At 41.9% G+C, this 17,865-nt stretch overlaps 2 protein-coding genes across 4 annotated transcripts in view; one reads left to right on the forward strand and one right to left on the reverse strand.

Moving 5' to 3' along the window:
* The first annotated feature begins 3,178 nt into the window (after positions 1–3,178).
* atg10 (ATG10 autophagy related 10 homolog (S. cerevisiae)) lies at positions 3,179–7,744 on the forward strand. Of its 3 annotated transcripts, none has more exons than XM_035635105.2 (7): positions 3,179–3,501; positions 4,675–4,779; positions 4,880–5,032; positions 5,203–5,386; positions 6,724–6,821; positions 6,907–7,004; positions 7,293–7,744. In XM_035635105.2, the coding sequence occupies exons 1-7, from the start codon at positions 3,463–3,465 to the stop codon at positions 7,414–7,416; spliced, it is 801 nt and encodes a 266-aa protein (XP_035490998.2). In that variant the 5' UTR covers positions 3,179–3,462; the 3' UTR covers positions 7,417–7,744. The 3 variants fall into 3 exon arrangements, with proteins under 3 accessions (XP_035490998.2, XP_035491000.2, XP_035491001.2); XM_035635107.2 differs by having other exon boundaries at positions 4,678–4,779; XM_035635108.2 differs by lacking the exon at positions 3,179–3,501 and adding an exon at positions 3,508–3,699 and having other exon boundaries at positions 4,676–4,779.
* Positions 7,745–15,981: 8,237 nt separating this feature from the next.
* paxip1 (PAX interacting (with transcription-activation domain) protein 1) overlaps positions 15,982–17,865 on the reverse strand; it is a 31,105-nt gene continuing 29,221 nt past the window's right edge. Inside the window, exon 23 of the mRNA XM_047332030.1 lies at positions 15,982–16,253. Within this exon, the coding sequence (XP_047187986.1) occupies positions 16,238–16,253 (16 nt within the window). The 3' untranslated portion in view covers positions 15,982–16,237. The remainder of the gene's footprint in view (positions 16,254–17,865) is intronic.

A 17,865-nucleotide genomic window follows, 5' to 3' on the forward strand; every position in this document is an offset into this window, starting at 1 on the left:
GGGTCCAATAAAGTGCAGTGTGAGTGGTTGTCTCTAACTGGACATGATACGTTGAGTATTGACTTCAATAAACACCTGATCAGCGCTGTGAGTAAGTATGTCATGTAGTGTTGGACTTGCACTAGTCTGGTCCGGGTCTTGACTCGGTCTCCCACTGCCTTGGTCTTGGTCTTTACTTGGTCTCGACCTCTCAAAGTCTTGGTCTTGTCTTGGTCTTGGTACACTCCGGTCTTGGAATTGGCTTGGTCTTGGTTTAGGTGGTCTTGACTACCCGGGACCAACCCCCTTACTTTCCGTAACAGCGTGACTTCTCTTTTAACTTGACGCGCCACTGTTATGTGAAGACAGACCGGCACCGGCACAGCACATTCACTACTGCAGTCAATTCCGCTTCTCCCCCCTGTCGCTCGTTGTTTTGTGGTGCATGTGTAACGGTGGTCCAGCCAGTCCAGTGCTGTGCTGTGCAGTGTGTGTAGACCTCACTCGTTCTGCTAGAGATTTCTTCCTGTTAAAAGGGATTTTTTTGTGCTTGCTCATTTTGGAAACTGTTGGGTTTTCTCTGTAATATTGTGAGGTCTTGACTTTAAAGTGCCTTGAGAGATAACATGAAGACCCTATGCAGTGTTCATTATAACGAGAGAATGATAAAATAGTTAAATATACTAAAATACGTCAACATCTCAATACCTGAGTGTATCAGAGAGGAACAAAGAGTAGAGAGAGGGGTTAATGGCTAGGGAGAAGCATAGACTCAGATAAGAACACATTCACATGCGCACACACATAAGAGAAGTAACAAACTGACGAAACAAAAACAGAGAAGAACAAACCTCAGTCTGCTTATACATCAAGGGATAGAGCAATTGTGTAATTTAAGTTATTGTTTTATTGTTTCCAAAGTTTTAACACGATTTTCCAGCGCTGAGATATTGTCCATGTTGCCTCTGACAGATATGTTAATAATATTGAGGCACACCTGAATATGATCCAATTTTGAATCAAAATCAGAGAGCATATCAGATTTCAGTTGCTGTATGGCTTCCCAGATAGCCTGGTTGGAGACTGATGCATTGTTCATGGCGGCGAACAGGAAGTTTATTAATGATACGTGATAAAGCACAAGGCTACTTTCTGTTGTGAGGATTATGTCCACAAGTACTGATTTAACAGTAAGCGTAAAAATTGAAAGTGAGTCTTAGGGGCCAAACAAAACTAGATCATAATGTATACTGACGCTTTGACAAACGCTCACTCCACTGCCACTGCTGCCACCTTTTTAATCTTTTACATGGTAAATGGACTATATTTATATAGCGCTTTTGTAGTCTTAATGACCACTCAAAGCACTTTACAGTACAAGTCACATTAACCCATCCACACAGACATTCATACAGCCCTGCTATACTGTACGTCGCTTTATACAGTATATTTATATGCTTATATACTCTGGTGTGCAACGCCATTCCAGCAGTTTATATGGTATGACTAGGAAAAATACCCACCAATGAATACAAGTTTAGATTTATGCCATGCTAGAGGAAGGAATCATATATTTTACATAGGAAACGTTAGTAATAACACAGTACAAAAATAGTACAGTATAAGAAAAAACCCTCACCAAAGTAGTGACCACAATTTTTTCCTAAAGTAACATAATGAAAGTGCAATGTGATGCATTTCTGAGTGTCTATTACCGGTTTGTAATTATAGATGCATTAACATTTTAAATTTTAAAGCTGGAGGTGGTAAAGGGGATCAAAGTAATTACTGTATATACTTGCTGCTTTTCTGCCAAGTCAACATGTTTAATAAGCATCCGAGTCAGTTGATCACATAGATCACTCTAATTGGCTGTTCAGATTTGGTGAATCAGAGCATGAGAAGAAAAATGAAAGTACGAAAGAAAGGAAAAGAGGAGAATCAAGACCATTTAAAGAGATTGGCTCGCAGCCAGTTCATTGCCATCTCTTAATCTCGGTTGACATGGCTGTTTGGAACAAGGATGTGGAGGATCAAATGATCAACATGATCCAAGAGAGGCAGCCCCTGTACGACATTACAGAGAAACAACGATTTCTGGTTTACCTTTCTGAATGACGTATACAAACTACCGCCCCCTGCTTGTATGGAGAGTCTGTCTGGGTGGACCGACTCTCTGCTCCTACTCATGGAGTGTTATTCTGTGCCGTATTGAGCAATCAGTTACAACCAAGGGGGTTTCATATAAGATGTTGGAGAACGGTTTGCCAGGCGAACAGGTAGTGGATGTGTTTGCTGGCAGTGTTGCTCGGAAATAATCTAAATAAACCTTGAAGCTTTAGAAAATGTAAAAGAGGCATAAATTAATTTGAACAAAAATTTTGAGAACTTAATTAATAACAATTTCAGAGAAAACATGGTTTTCCAATTGAACTTGATATTTTCAAAGCGAAGTCATGACGGGTGTGAGGCGTGTGCCCAGGTACCGTAACCAGGGACCGTAAAATGAAGATATTGAGGAGATTGATAAAAAGTTGAAGTCAACATTACTAGAAGCTGCTCTCAGACACTTAACCCTAAATTGCCTCTGACGGCTCTTCCGACAGGGTGAATGAATGTGACAGAAAAATGTGCGGTAAATAGCAGCGCTGTATGTGTGAATGGGTGAATGAGACTTTCCTGTAAAGCGCTTGTGGTCTATATGACCAGAGAAGCGCTATATACTGTAAATACAGTCCATTGAATGACAAGATCAGTCCATCCTGCAATTCTTGACAAAAGGGAGGATACTTTCATTACAATGGATGCTCCATTTACCTTGGAAGACATGGAAAGAGCGATAATCAAGTCTGGGCATACATCTCCACTATACATCTAATTTATTTATTTATTCCTTCAATAGGTACATTTTAATGTTTTTATTTTAATTTTGTTTTGTTTGTTTTGTTTCTTGTTTGGGTAGACAACTCTGGCTCACACTCCAATATAGTAGGTTGCGGTAATACACCGTAACGCTGGTTGCCACCCGCCAAAAAAAAAGGTAAAAGAAGAAGAGGAACAGAGCTGTCGCTACCCTCGCTCTCTCTCAAGGGCTCCGGATTGGTTGCTCGAAATCCAGTCGACGCGAGTCTGTCGTCTCACTGACCAATGAAATCACCGGAAAAGTGTCGGCGGCGCTTACGCGATCTCACAACCCGGAAGAGAAACGGAGCTATTGGCCTGACGAGTGGTCGGGCGGAGTAAACAAGCACGACCGCGGCATCCTCTCGGGGCTCTGTGTCGCACCCGCCGGGCCTGGAGTGAAACGGCACGGTGACATGTCAGCAGACTCCGGAGACAACCGGAAGGCGAAGCTCGTCAAAAGTGACTCCCTCTCATCCACACCAGTAGAGGCAGTTAGAGGCGGGCTGAGCGACGAACGATCGTGACAGCGCTCGAAAAGTCCGCAAATGTCCCTTTCCTAACCATTGTTCCTTCACCCCGATGGAAAACGCCGCGGGGCGAAGGACAACCCGCAAGGAGGTAAGAAAAAGAAGCACCGTGCGAGGAAAATCCCACTGCACTTTAACGAGGCCGTTTTCAGCTGCATCCACTGTGTTGCATCACCGCCCCCCTCCTCAACCTCAACTCAGATCTGTGTCAAGTCCAGGAATCTTCTTGTTCATTGTCTCCCCATTGTCCTCTACCGTCCTATTTGTCCTGATTGTGCATGATATGAGGGTAAGTCCTACAGTCTCTACAGGCAATGATCACACAGTCCTATGGGATGTTTTCGCCATAATGAATAGTGCCCTGTTAAATTTGCTATGCTCAATTCTCAGTCTGCTTATTATCACTTGCTCTTTCCTTTCACTTCCCCAACTTCTTTACATATTAACTCTGTTCTGTGTTGAATGTAAATCCTTTTGTTGCCACATCCCTGTTTTGTTGCCACACTTGATTTACACTGTTTATTTACTTTCTGATCTTGATAATTTAATATTAGATTCCAACAACTTTTCAAACTACTACCTTTGCCAATTTGTATGCTGTCTCATTCCCCAAGATACCGACATGTGCTGGTACCTATAGGAACGTGATATTCCTCTCTTCACCTCACCATTCTTGTAAATGCAAGCAATATTCCATACAGCAAATCCTGATGGTTTCTGGCTGTGTCTGTATCAGTGCTTGTAAGGGCCGACACAGAATCGCTACATAACATAACCCTCCTGCAGCTCCTCTGCTCAACCCACTGTAATGCCATCCCCATGGCAAACAGCTCAACAGCATAGACATGGATGGCAGTGGCTCAGGAGATACAGAGGTTGTCCACTAACCGGAAGGCCGGTAGTTCGATCCCCACCTCCCCAGTCAGCATGCCAAAGTTAACCAAAGTTAATCAAAAGTCACAGCCCAAAATCGGCTGAGTAGGAGTAAGCAAGTTATTATCATACATTTTCAAATAACATTCCCTCCATTTTTTCTTGTGGAAAAACATAGCTCTTTTTTTTTCCCACTGAAAATTTTAAATCCCCATTTTCTTCTTCACTTTTTGACTTCACAATTTTTTTTTGCATTTTCTTGACAAAAAAAATCAACATTTCTTCCCTTTTCCCACTAAGCCCCATCATCAGCAAAGAGCGAACACCCCACATACTTTGGAATATTTACTGCTGATTTGTTTTACCCTTGTAAAACCATTGTCCCCCTGCAGAGATGAGCTGGTGTATGCTGGAGGAGACCTTCCACAGCTGCTGTCAGCTCCTCCTGCAGCAGTCAGAGCAGCTGAAAGACGGCTGGAGCTGGGAGTCAGTCCAGGTGAGGATGTCTGTGCTGTCATTTTTATTAGCGCGGACAGACCCGGTGTGCCTACTGCAGACCACAATGTGGTTAATGGGAGTGTCTGATCTGGGTATAGGATTCACAGGAGGGCTTCTTGAGGAAGACTGCTCTCAGGTCACTCGTCATTAATTCCAGCCCAGTGTGGGACCAAGTCGGATCCATCTCGGACTCAAGGTCACACACTTCCTGTCACTCCTGGCTTAATCAACCGCAACAGGAAAAAGAACAGGTGAACAACTTTCATTTTAAAAGTAACATTTGAAAATATTGGATAAAGGATCTGCATACACCTTCTCCTTTTTCATAATCAAAGCATTTCATTTACTAGATGAAAAATCTTTTCAGTTTTCCAGTTGGAATCAGTAACAGACATAGTCAACTCCCCTGTCTCTTCCCCAGTCTTTACCTGTTGCCTCAAATGATGCTGACAGCATTACAGTTGACATAGTTGATGATGATGATGAAGATGATGGGGTCTGTATGGTGTCTGAAGACAGCAGCCAGGTGCTGAAGTACGAGTATCACATCCTGTACTCCTGCAGTTACAGTACGCCTGTGCTCTACTTCAGAGCCTTCACTCTGGGTGAGTTACATGTGAGACAGTTTGCCAAGTAGCTGTGTGTGTGTGTGTGTGTGTGTGTGTGTGTGTGTGTGTGTGTGTGTGTGTGTGTGTGTGTGTGTGTGTGTGTGTGTGTGTGTGTGTGTGTGTGTGTGTGTGTGTGTGTGTGTGTGTGTGTGTGTGTGTGTGTGTGTGTGTGTGTGTGTGTGTGTGAGTGAGACTCACTGACTGTTTGATATATTGACAATCTACTGTACAGATGTTATTGTTTGTTGATAGTGATGGGGGTAGTTAGTGATAGTATAGATAGTGATTGTGAGGTAAGGTCTTTTGGGAGTGGTTAAGATATGTTTAACTCTGACTGCACCCCAGATTTTAGATCGGCCCCACACAGACAACCTTGTCTGTATGATACCTTTTAATTTATTACATCTATTACATCAATGAATTTTCTGCATCGCTTATTCTGTAAAATAAAAGTTTTCATATTGGAAAACAAAACACATGCTGATACCAGTATGTCTGTGAAAGGCTTATAACAGCCAATATTATCAGCCAACCAATACATCTGTTGGGCTGCAGTTATAAGGGCAGTCTTGAAACCAGCTTTGTTGTACAAAGGTTGCACCAAATGTTTACATTATACACAGTATCTGCATTGAGCAATCAAACTGGTAGATGGGTGGAAACCTGCCATTAGAGATAGGAGCAAGACTCAATAATCTGATAAAATAAAGGAGAAGTGAGGATGAAAGAACACACTCATAATGAAAGGTTAGGGGAAGGGGAAGTAAGCGATTCTAAAGCAATCCACGTTTTGTAAAAGTCTGTGAAAATTTCCTCACAGTCCAACGGTGTGCGGCGAAAAAAATCAGGACCAGGCTCTGTAAACCAAAAAATGGTGTCGACCCCACCACACAAAACGGCAAGTGCAGTTTGTACACATCACTCGTTGAACCTTAAGAGAAGTGCTAGCGCGTGGCGTTGCAACTCCAGGGTTTTGGCCTAGTGGTTAGCGTGTCAGTCTCCCATACCCGGGTTCGCGAATGATTTTCAGATCTGACAATCTGAGTTCTGACATCTTAATTATGTAATTTGGAATACCTCCTTGAAAATACTTGTGTAGCTCTGGACATTAAAAAAAACAATAGTATCAATAGTTGGAATTGTTCTCGAAGTTTGTGCAGTATTTGGAAGGGAAACCTTCACATCACATTTTCCATTTCACTCAGACAAATGTTCTCATGTATTTTTTTCTGAGGCATTGTTGCAGGAGCAGAGTATGTCTGCGTGATGTCAGTATTATATGAGGACACTGTGATATGTTACTGCTGCACTTTCCTTACATGTTACTTTGTCAGAGGGGAGGAGCCTGTCATTAGAGGAGGTGTGGAGCTCCATTCATCCAAACTTCAGACTTCGACTTCAGGACAGTCCTCTCCATACAATCAGTCAACAGGTAAAACCTGGGACGATGCAGCCATCAGTGTTGTTAATGTTATGTGCCTCCTTGAAGCTCCACTGACACCTGTTCTGTGTGTCAGGAGCATCCCCTGCTGGGTCAGCCTTTCTTCATGCTCCACCCCTGCAGAACTGAGGAGTTCATGAGGCCTGTAATGCAGGCAGCTCAGGACCAACACAGGTAGGATCACTTTTAGATTCACTAACTCTAAACTAGCTGGAGTCCATTGTTACACATTATCATGTTCAGTTTGATCCTCCTGCTTTTCTTTAGTGTGACACTGTACATCTCTGACAGGTTGCATTTAACTTAAAGCATTTGCATGAGATTTAAGCTATTGACGTTTTAACATCAAGGTTTGTCCAGCTTGAGTATCAGCATGCTGATATGATATGCTGGGTATTGTTTGGTACCTGTTATGTTCATAGTACTCACTTTTTGTGTGTGTCTGTGTGCATTTGTGGACAGGCCAGTGAACTACGTATTGACATGGCTCAGTGTGGTGGCTCCTCTGGTGGGTCTGGATGTCCCCCTGAAGTACTTCATCCAGCTCCACCCTGAAGTCTTAATCAGAAACACAGAGCCAAACTGATGCTGACGGCACTCTGCCCCTGTCTCTCGTCGTGGAGTCTTTGCATGGATTCTTGATTATCAACCAGGCAAGCATGGCAACTGCCCTGGTGCCCCAGACATTCAGGGGTCCGAAGATCCTAAGTTGTCAGAGTGGCAATAACTTTGTTTCAATTTCCAATTTCCTTCTGCATTTTACCTGATATTAGACTGTTTAAGAAGGTCCCTGTGTCATACTGCGTATGTGGTGCATATTCTGTGGTGCATCTGATACATTGCAATATCCTTAGGAAATAATCTGTTCATAATGGTATACAAATTGCTACTTTTAATAAAAATTCCTTCATGTACCAAGTTCACCATTTATGTTAATTTCACAGTTAATTGTTCTGTTATTGTTTTTATGCAAAGATAGATTTTTTTAAAGAAGCTACTTTTCCCTCATTTTTTGTAACAGTATGTGGGTGGGGGTCAGTGTCCATACAACACATAGGTTGTACGGATATTAATGGTGAGGATCATCAATTATATCCGTACAAACAATGTGTTAACTGCAAAAAGTGACCTGCAGTCATTGAGGCGCAGCGACAGAACCGGCTGTGGACTGAAGACCTGCAGGACACCCCCTCGCTGCTGCACTGTTCACCTGATTAAACACAGTTCGGTGCAGAACCCACGGCACTTTCTTGAGCCCTGAACAACACACATGCCAGTTGTCAGGCTGATAACATGAACAGCTGCTGCCCTTAAATATAACAAAAATAAATATGTCTGAAAATTAACTTCAATTCTTTGAAGAACTCAAAACGTATAATAGTGGAAATTGAATTAAAATCATAATACAGACATTATTATGGTCTTACAAAATAATGGGAATACTCATCTGATACATTGCAACATCCTCAGGAAATAATCTGTTTATAATATAAATATTGCTACTTTTAATAAAAATTCCTGTATGTTCCAAGTTCACCATTTATGTCCATTTTACAGTTAATTGTTCTGTTATTGTTTTTATGCAAAGAGATTTTTTTTTAAAGAAGCTACTTTTCCCTCTTTTTTTGTTACAGCACAACAACACATAGGTTGTAAGGATATGAATGCTGAGGATCATCATTCATATCCATACAAACAATGTGTTATGATTAAATTCTTTACTGCAGCAGAAAAATGTTTACAAGAGCCTAAAGTTCTTAAAGATCTAGCCTCCTAAATTGCTATCAAAGCTCACCAGATTGATGGATTTAACTGACGTCCACCTCTCAAGACTCTATAGGAAACACTGCATGCATTATCAAATTCAGTTGGTTAACAGCATAACGGCTATATTATTAGTAGTACTAGTTAACATTTGTTTACTTAGGTATTTCCACAATGGTGGAATAAGTAGAAACCCTACGAGCTTGCGGGTAAAACTTGAGTTTATGTCAGCACGTTGCGGCAGGAGATCCTGAATGAAAGAAAGGCTTCTTTTTTTTTTTAAAAGACATGAAATGTACCCAATGAGCAACAAAATATCTCAAAAGTAGACCTTGAGGATTACTGATCCAGGTCTGGGAGATCCCTCAGGACACCATCGGCTGTCTCAGTAACTGCATGGTCTCTGTATGGTCTTCTGAGACAAAGAAGCCGAACAAAGACAGGAGTGCCAAGACTCTTTGACTCCAGCAGTGACCCGAATCTCCCACCTAGGGGCGTGATTTGGACACAGCCCAACTCTCATCCCTCATTGGTAGAGACCCGCACGGCACCGCAAAGGGTCCCGTGATGTCACAAACACTATAAATAGTACAGATGCCAACCGCTCATCGCTCTCCAGGTACAAGACTCGCCCTGATCAGGCCATTTCTCTCTCCTACGAAGGAGGCAACCACTTCTAAAAAAAAAAATGTGTCCACCCCGACGATTACTCTAGAAACCTCTACAAGTAACCGTGCGCGCAGCCGAACCAGGCCTCGAGATTTCCGACTTCGCTGCACGAACTGAAATCCGCTTTTTTTTCTTCTTTCTCTCTGAATGTGTGGGAAACACAGCGCCGGTACCAAAACAGAATCGCTGCGACGGAACACCGGCAACTGATCCCTGCAGAAGGAAAGACCTGAACCCCCAGGCTTTCTACCGAGTCGACTGCCATCCAATCCGAACCAGGAGGACCGCGCGTTGTGTCCGACCACGTCGGTGTGTTGCCCTGCCATCATGTCTGAGCCCAGCACGCTGTTGTCGGTTTTAAAGATCGAAGACGCGCCGGCTCATCAGCTGAGCCGCACGTCCCTGTGTGACACAGACCAGGCGCTGGATCTCAGCCGTCATCGCAAGAGCCTTACTGCTGCTTTGATTGTCTTCCCTTTGCTTTCTTAAAAAACGCACATTTTGGTCCTCTCCCTGGATCAGGTGGAAAAGGTGAACAGAGTCGGCCCCGTCCACTCCGCTCTGCTACTGGCAAACAGCCTGCTACTCCCTCACTGCAAGGGGTGGGCTGCCACCGCTCATCTAAATTCCGTCTGCTTTCTGTCCTGGTTCCTCAATTGTGGAACCAGCTCCTCATCGACAGCAGGACAGCAGAAACCCTTCAATCCTTCCGTCACAGACTGAAAACTCCCCTGTTCAGACCTTACTCCCTGAATTTATTATTATTTTATTAATTACATATCTAAAATGAGCAGAGTGGGAGTGGAGACATGCTTCTTTTTGGATTCTTGCTGTGTGTTTCCTGTTCTGAGAGTGGAGATTGCACTGGAAGTGTACTTACAGTGGAGGCCTGCAGGCAGACTGTCTTGGCTCACATGGGCTCACGCTGACATTTTCTGAAAATGTCACCAGGGCTGTGACAGGAAAAGTTGCCAAGAAAGGTCAGGAGCAGCATGACCCAGCTGAGAGGATATTCCTGCATCAGCAGATTTCTCTCTACAGGATGCTGGCAGATGATGGAAAACGTCCTTCAAATGACTGAACAACACAGATGGGCCAGATTCCATCTCAGCATCCTCCATCCTGCCATATCTCCCCAGCTCATTTCTCTCATCTGCCCTCTCTGTCCACTATGCACTTTGCTCATCTGTCAGAGTAACTAAAGAATAAAAATAATTATCATTTATGTCAGGCAATTTCATTTTTATTTGTGCAGTGCCAAATCATAACATTCATTATCTCAAGGCACTTTACATTGCGAAGTTGAGACCAGCAGAGAAACCCAACAGTTCCCACAATGAGCAAGCATTTACCTCCATATTAAGACAGCGTCTTCAAGCAGCAAACAGTTTTGCAGTTGAGGAAGGACTTTTATTCTCAATGGGAGTAGTGATCGAGTATTCAATGTGTTATAATTTACACTTAGAAACAGGGTCATCGTTCATCATTCATCATTTTCCTAGTGGTGTTTCATGAACAACAATACAACACAGCAAAAATATGTTACATACGTATATATAGGCATGGAATATATAACAATAACATTTAATTAACCGGATACCTGCTATAGTACAACACAATTGACGTGCCTTGTATTTTGAACCTGCATGACATGTCAGTGAGGAAACAAAGCTTTGTTTCCATCGGTCACGTGACAGCGTAATTTCAAGCGAGGGTCCGGAGCACTGCTTCGAAGCACCAGTGCTTCATAAACTCGAGGACGTGCGTCGACACTGGGTATCGAGGGACCCACCCCTAATTATAGGGGCTATGAATAAGGTGGATAGAGGTCTCAAAGTATTGTTCCAGTATAGCACTCTCTTAGTACTGATACACTACAGTGGTCTGTCAGTACCTTGACCCTAAAGCAAGTCTGCATGGCTGTAACGAATACTGTCTGATGTGTTGAGTGAATAAAAACTACTCACTACTGCCTCCAAATCTGCTGAGGACCCCCCTGGAGCAGCTCAGTAAAACTGTACACATGTACAAGTAAAAAAAAGGCTTCAGGCTCTCGTCTTTGTCGGGGATTGAAACAATGCATTGTTATTGAGTCTCCTTTTACCAAAAGCGTATTGAGATAGCCCAGTCTAATTATTAGTTACTAATTGTATGCTAATTAGTTAGTATGTAAATTGAAGGGCCACAAGAATCCCAGTGCCAGTCTAATTAGTCTGTAATTCCTACAGAAAAGTTGGCAGGCCACAAGAGTGTCTGATGCAACACAGAGTTGGACAGGGGACTAATTAGAAATATGTAACATCAAGCATTAATTACATTTATTAATTACAACAGTTTCTATGTCTCCACTCCTGGGCTGTGTCAAGGGAGGATATTGCAAACCAACAAGGAGCCCGACTGCTGCTTAATCAAAGATGAAGTGTCATTATGGAGTAGGAATAATGTAGGAGTACATGGGCAACACGGAGAAAGCAGGACATCTGAAGCTGGATCAGCTCCTTTTCACAGCCACAACTGGAGCCAAACAAATGTTGGCTGATATCATACAATATATCATATAGCTGTTTTGTTTTTTTGTTTGTCTTTTATATATACATATTTACATGTTTATTTTTTTTTCTTTAAAAATAATCCTGATTTAGCAGGTTAAACACAAAATGTTGCTACAAGCACAGAACACATACTGCAAAATCAAAACTTTAGATTGCATTTTACTTTTTATTTTTGATAAAAAGTGAGAAACTGCACATGCAAAATAACTGCATATTAAACAAGTAAAAATGTTCTATCCAAATCCAAATCTTATATTACTCACCACAAGGTTCTTGTAAGTAAGTAAGTTCATGCCAATGGCAGATGACTTCTGGTAACCTTGGTAGCCTTCTGACTGAGTGAGTTAGAGAGAAAGATCGTGGGGGTTTCATGTTTCATCTATAAATTTTAAACCAGACAAAGGTGTGTTCATCAAATGTCCCCAATCTCTGGAGAATGTTTCCCTGTCTCACAGGTAGAGAGAACCGTCTCAGGTTTTAACTGACAACGAGTACCACCTCAAAGGTCAAAGGTCGAGCATATATGTGGTCAGGCGAAGAGGCCCAGGACGACATTATTATAACTGTCATAACTGTGTTGGAGTGATTTTCTTGTGATGATGAGTCGTAGAGGAGCAATTAGAGATAACCAATATAGTAATTCATATGACCAATTAAAATGCAATTTCTGCTATCCATTTTGCTGTTTTTTTAACACCCAGATTCCCCCAACAGGAATATTTTGAACAACTTAACTTGTTTTCATTTCATATATTTTTATCATTATCATTTGATATTTTATTAACACTTAATCTCCTTTTAAGCTCTGTCCTCCAGGCACAAGCTGATCAGTGTAAAAACAGATAAACAGGCTAACTCTTCCCTCCTAGCGATTAACTTTTGGTACTTTGTGCCATTGACACAAACAACCACTCCTCAACTGTCTAAAAAGATGTTGAGGATATTTGCATTAAACCTACAACAGTCATACCACTGCAATATAACCTAGTCTGTGGTCACAGCTTATTTGAATCTATCCTTAGCCCACTGCTATTCTTGATAAATAGGTGCCGCTCAAAAGATTAGAATATCATGGAATAGCAAGGTTTTCTTCAACACAATTTAATTGAAATAAGTTAAACTTATATATAAACTAATATATTCTAGATTCATTACACGTGAAGTGAAATATTTCATTTATTGTTTAATTTTGATAAAAACAGCTTTCAGCTCATGACAATCAAAAATCCAGGACCTGAAAATAATAAAATATTTACTGAAATCTATCAAAAAAGGATTTTCAATACAGAAATGTCCAACTTCAGGTTCATGTTACTTTATTAATACTCGTAGGTAGATTTGTAAGGACGCCAAGCTCTCTCACAGCCGGTCGCTGCGTGCGCATGCGCCCAGTTCTGAACAGGATGTTCATTAATGCACTCAAAAGTTGGGTGAGCTCCTTCAGAACAAATTACTGCATCAATGCAGTCTGCCAGTGGCACTGCTGAGGCGTTATCGAAGCACAGGTTGCTTTGATAGCTGCCTTCTGCTCGTCTTCTTTTTTTGGGACAGATGTTTCATATCTTGCTCTTGACAATAGTAAGGAAGTAAGTCAAATTTTATTTATATAGCACTTTTTAAAGCAAAGTTGTTACAGTAAAATAGACTCAACCGATCTACAACTACAAATTTAACTGATCTAACATACAAGGCCCCTAATGGGGCCCTCCTTTGCCAAAAGGAGTCAAAGTTGTTGATGAAATCATAGACTGCTCACAGCTGGACAGCCGGAGGCCGAGGGGACGGTGGTGTGGAGTTGGCTGGCCCAACTCGTGGACGCTTGGTCTTTGGTGCGTTGAATTGGGAGTATGTCGATTCGGGAGAAGCATGACGTTTCCTGTGATAAGCATTATCTTGAAGTACTTTATGGGGAGCCGATGGAGGTGTGCAAGGATTGGTGTAATGTGCTATCTGCGGTTGGATTTAGTTAACAGCCTGGCTGCAGTGTTTTGCACTAGTTGCAAGCGAGACGGGGCTGTTTGACTGAGGCAGGAGAATAGGGAATTGCAGTAGTCAAGGCATGAGAAGATGAAGGTATGGATTAATGATTCTAGATCTCTGGTGGCAGCTGCCCTGGATGTGCTGATTGTTCTCAGCTCCTCCCACCAGGTATCACCTGCTTAGACAGAGGGAAGAGAGAGCACACAAAACCACAATGACAGCCAGAGGGCCGTCACAGTCACGGATTGGGATTTATTGAAAATAATGTTCGCATTCAATTACTTCAAGGAGCTGCTCTGCTCTGATTTTGGAAATGAATGGCAGTGAATTACAGTAGTCAAGTCTAGAAGTAACAAATGCATGGACAAGGTTTTCAGCATCCTTTTCCAATTTTATTAATATTGCGCAGGTGAAAAAAGCCTGTCCTAGAGACTTGTTTTGTGTGAGTCAAAGGACATGTCCTGGTCAACTCCAGATCAGCGGTCTTCCCCATGATTGTGGTTGCGTGAACTGAACTAGACTGAAAGATACACTGTCTATAGTTTATGAATAGTCATTTAATCAAACTTGGAATGAAATATTCAAATATTTTGAGATCCTTTATTTATTTATTTTTTGTTTTTGTGCTGTAGGCTGTAATTATCGGGATTACAATAACAGTTTAGGTGTAATGAGTCTAGGATATGTTAAATTTTCACTTTCTTAAATAACTGTTGAAAAATGTTGAACTTTTCCACATTACTGTAATCTTTTGAGCTGCACCTCTACATGCATCCTCTGAGACAGATTTTACAGGTTATCTTCTACAACAAATGCGGATGACAACTCCTCATGTTCCATTTCAAACGAACAACCCAAAGAGCCTCAATAATCCATTAGCCTTCCTCAGTGATGATTCATGTTGGCTATCCCAAAACTTCATCAAATTCAATGGTGGTAAGTCCAACGTGATAATCATTGGTCTCATAAACTTTAATGGCCCACTTCATAATAAATGTCTTCCCCTTGATCAAAAATGTGGACAAGAAGTCTGCAAGAAGCTGTGATTTTTGATTCAGACCTTTTGTTTTGGTGCTCAAGTGACGTGTTTCTTTCAGATTTTTGTTGTTTCTTAGGGCGCTTTCACACCTACCTTGTCGGGTCCAGACCTTCAACCTTTTCAGTTTGGTCAGAACCAAAATTGCAGGTGTGAAAGGAGCCTCCTGAAAGTAACACAATTATAAGAGGCTGCTGTACAAGGCAAGAAAAGCGTTGCAAATGAAGCATCAGTTTAGTGATGTCAGTGCGTCACAGGCTTGATGCAGTTGAATGTAAAGGTTAGCCAATATTCAGTATTGCTCACCTAATAATGGTGCAGTCTGACACAGGTGGCACATCCTGAGTTGTTTGTCATATCTAGATGAAAGTAAAAGGAAATAAAGGATGAAATTCAGAACTCATCTCACATCCATCTTTTGATCTTAAACCCAAATGTCTTCAATAGCCCCCCCCCAAAAGAATTGGCCTTGCTAATCCAATAGTTCTGGAGGGGGCTCACATTTGAGGATCACCTCATGTCGGCACCTGGACATGAATCGGATTGCCACACTGGAGCTAAATAAAGAGCTGTTCCCTGTAGTATGAATGGATTCCTGGAAGGGTATTCCAAAGGAAGCACATCTATACAGGTACAGCCATGTCACCTCTCTCATGCTCGTGTAAACATACGCAGATGAGTGCTGGCAGTTGAGACATGGAATATATAGCACATGACCTTGGCTCCGGCTGTCTAATTGAGTCTGGTGTAGTTTTGAGGGCAGCACCCCAGGCGCTGCACATCCTTTCCCACCCAGCCCCTTCCCCACACATAACCACAGGCTATCAGTCTGACATCCACCAATTAGGACTTAACCAGTAACTACCCAAGACCCTCATTAACAGTTAATTAAATCAAATCTATCTGGAATTATCTGTTGAAACCTGGGAGGAATACCTTCAGGAAAGCAAGAAGCTGAGAAGAGCTTTTGTTCTCTAATGTGCCATTTTGTCCAACAATTAATGGGGAAGATAATTGTTTGTCTTGTGGAAAATGCTCAGCTACTGATTCCCAAAACTTCTGCTTATACATGTTCTTACACAAGGCTTAATTTCACAGGCGGGAGACACCACAATGCAGGAGACCCCAACAAGATCACACAGCAAAAGGATTTTTCACAAACAAATGTCGTCTTTATTACAAAAAAGCAGAGCTCATGAGCTGAATTACATTCTTTCAGAAAACCAAAAAGGTTAAAATTCTTTTCAACTTAAATATTCATTTCATAAAAATAACATCAACAATTTATTCTCAAACTGGTAACAAAAAGGCTATGAAATTACTGGAAATCTATGGACAGAATTAAACACAGGCAGTGTGACTACACAGGTAGCTTCCTGATCTGATTCCTCCTCCTCTTCATGCCATCAGGTGAACTTATATGTGAGACTGTCAAGGAATGCAATTGATTTCCACAACACACAACACTGCAGTCCCACTGACGGTACAGCTCCAGCTATTTACTAAAGATGATAGCCGCGACCTTATTTTATGTCCACCCAGCTACAAAGGCTGGGACACACAACACGATACCTTTCACGCTATACAAGGTACTGTCTTGTCACAGGGTTTCAGTCCTTGGGCTGTTCACACTGTACTCATCCACAAAACGCACGAGAAATGACACTGGAAAATGACGCGCGAAACAGGAATTGTTTGTAACTTTCACGATGGACGTGAAAACTAAACTGTGTTTAATACATTGCAGGATTCTCTCTTATGTTGACAGGTCAGAAAACAGGAAGTAGTTTGAGCAGACGCACAGCACGACAGAAAAAAGCCCCGCATATAGTCCCCGCTTTGATTTTTTTTTCAGAACCACGGAAAAGGCAGAAAATATGGGTGAAGAGTGTTGTTGTGCTACAGTGCCTCCCCCGAGTTTCCAGGCTGAAGCACTCACTGCCTGTCACATCACAGCTCACGCTGCAGGAGGCGGGTTCCCCGCTGGTTCCCTGAAGCATCCAGATACTTAACATGCTAGATATCTGAAAAATGTCGGCAAGGCCTCGCTGAGTAACTTTGATCCCGTCGTTGGTGGTTTACACATAGCCATTGAGTGCCAATTTGCGAGTCCCTATTTCACGCTGATTTTCCTCTGACTTGCTGCAACTGCAGGGTTTGTCAGCGAGCTGAGCATCGGTTTTAAAATCGTATAGTGAACTCAGCATCATGCAGCATCTTTAGACTAGATTAGCCTTTATTGTCTCCCTTTGGTGAAATTTGTCTTGGACATCAGGAGAGCACAGAGTACTTAAGACGTCATCACTCAAATTGACAAAGCTGAAAGATAGCAAAGGGGGGGAGCAAACTGTTTAATTATATGAAGCCTTGCTAATATTGTTGGTATTAAATAATATTATTGTTTATATAAACTTGTAATTTTTGGCAGACTGGTAACGTTGTAGAAGTGGAACGTGGAATAACAGGTAGCTGATGCTAATGGTGCAGTAGTAGGCACTGTCACATAACAGCAACAAGGTTCTTGGTTCAAATCCCAGTTTGAACCAACCAACCAACCAACCAGGGCCATTCTGTGTGGAGTTTGCATGTTTTCTTCAGGTACTCCAGACTAAAGGCAGAAAGAGCCCACAACAAGCTAGGCATGTGCCGATATGAGATTTTGATGGCATGATAATCTTGGGCAAAAATACCGCGGTTTCATGGTATCGCGCACCTCTAAAATGTGCTATTGTAAAATCTCTGGGTAAAAAAAAAAAATATGTCAGTGCACATACTTTTAAAGCCTTAAAATTTGGGCATGGTAAAAGGGGCATATCTTCCATGTAGTTCTCTATATAATGATGTAGATCTATTCAGATTAAAGCTGACACGTGGCACTGATGTGGTATTAATTATTTTATGTCCAACTGTTAAAGCAAAAAGCCTGAAATGAGAAACTGTGGAACTCTCCAAATGCCTTTTACTGTATATGAAGGTCTTTATGTAGATATCATATCTTGGGAAGAATTGTATTCAGAAAAAACTGTTCAATAAG

This window comes from Scophthalmus maximus, chromosome 5, assembly GCF_022379125.1.
Source record: "Scophthalmus maximus strain ysfricsl-2021 chromosome 5, ASM2237912v1, whole genome shotgun sequence".
Taxonomy (NCBI): Eukaryota; Metazoa; Chordata; class Actinopteri; order Pleuronectiformes; family Scophthalmidae; genus Scophthalmus; species Scophthalmus maximus.

Coding starts and splice junctions, on each gene's coding strand:
- atg10 (XM_035635105.2), top strand. CDS start 3,463: ATGGAAAACGCCGCGGGGCGAAGGACAACCCGCAAGGAG. Junction 4,780..4,879: donor GGAGCTGGGAGTCAGTCCAG/GTGAGGATGTCT, acceptor ATCTGGGTATAG/GATTCACAGGAGGGCTTCTT. Junction 6,822..6,906: donor TCCATACAATCAGTCAACAG/GTAAAACCTGGG, acceptor TCTGTGTGTCAG/GAGCATCCCCTGCTGGGTCA.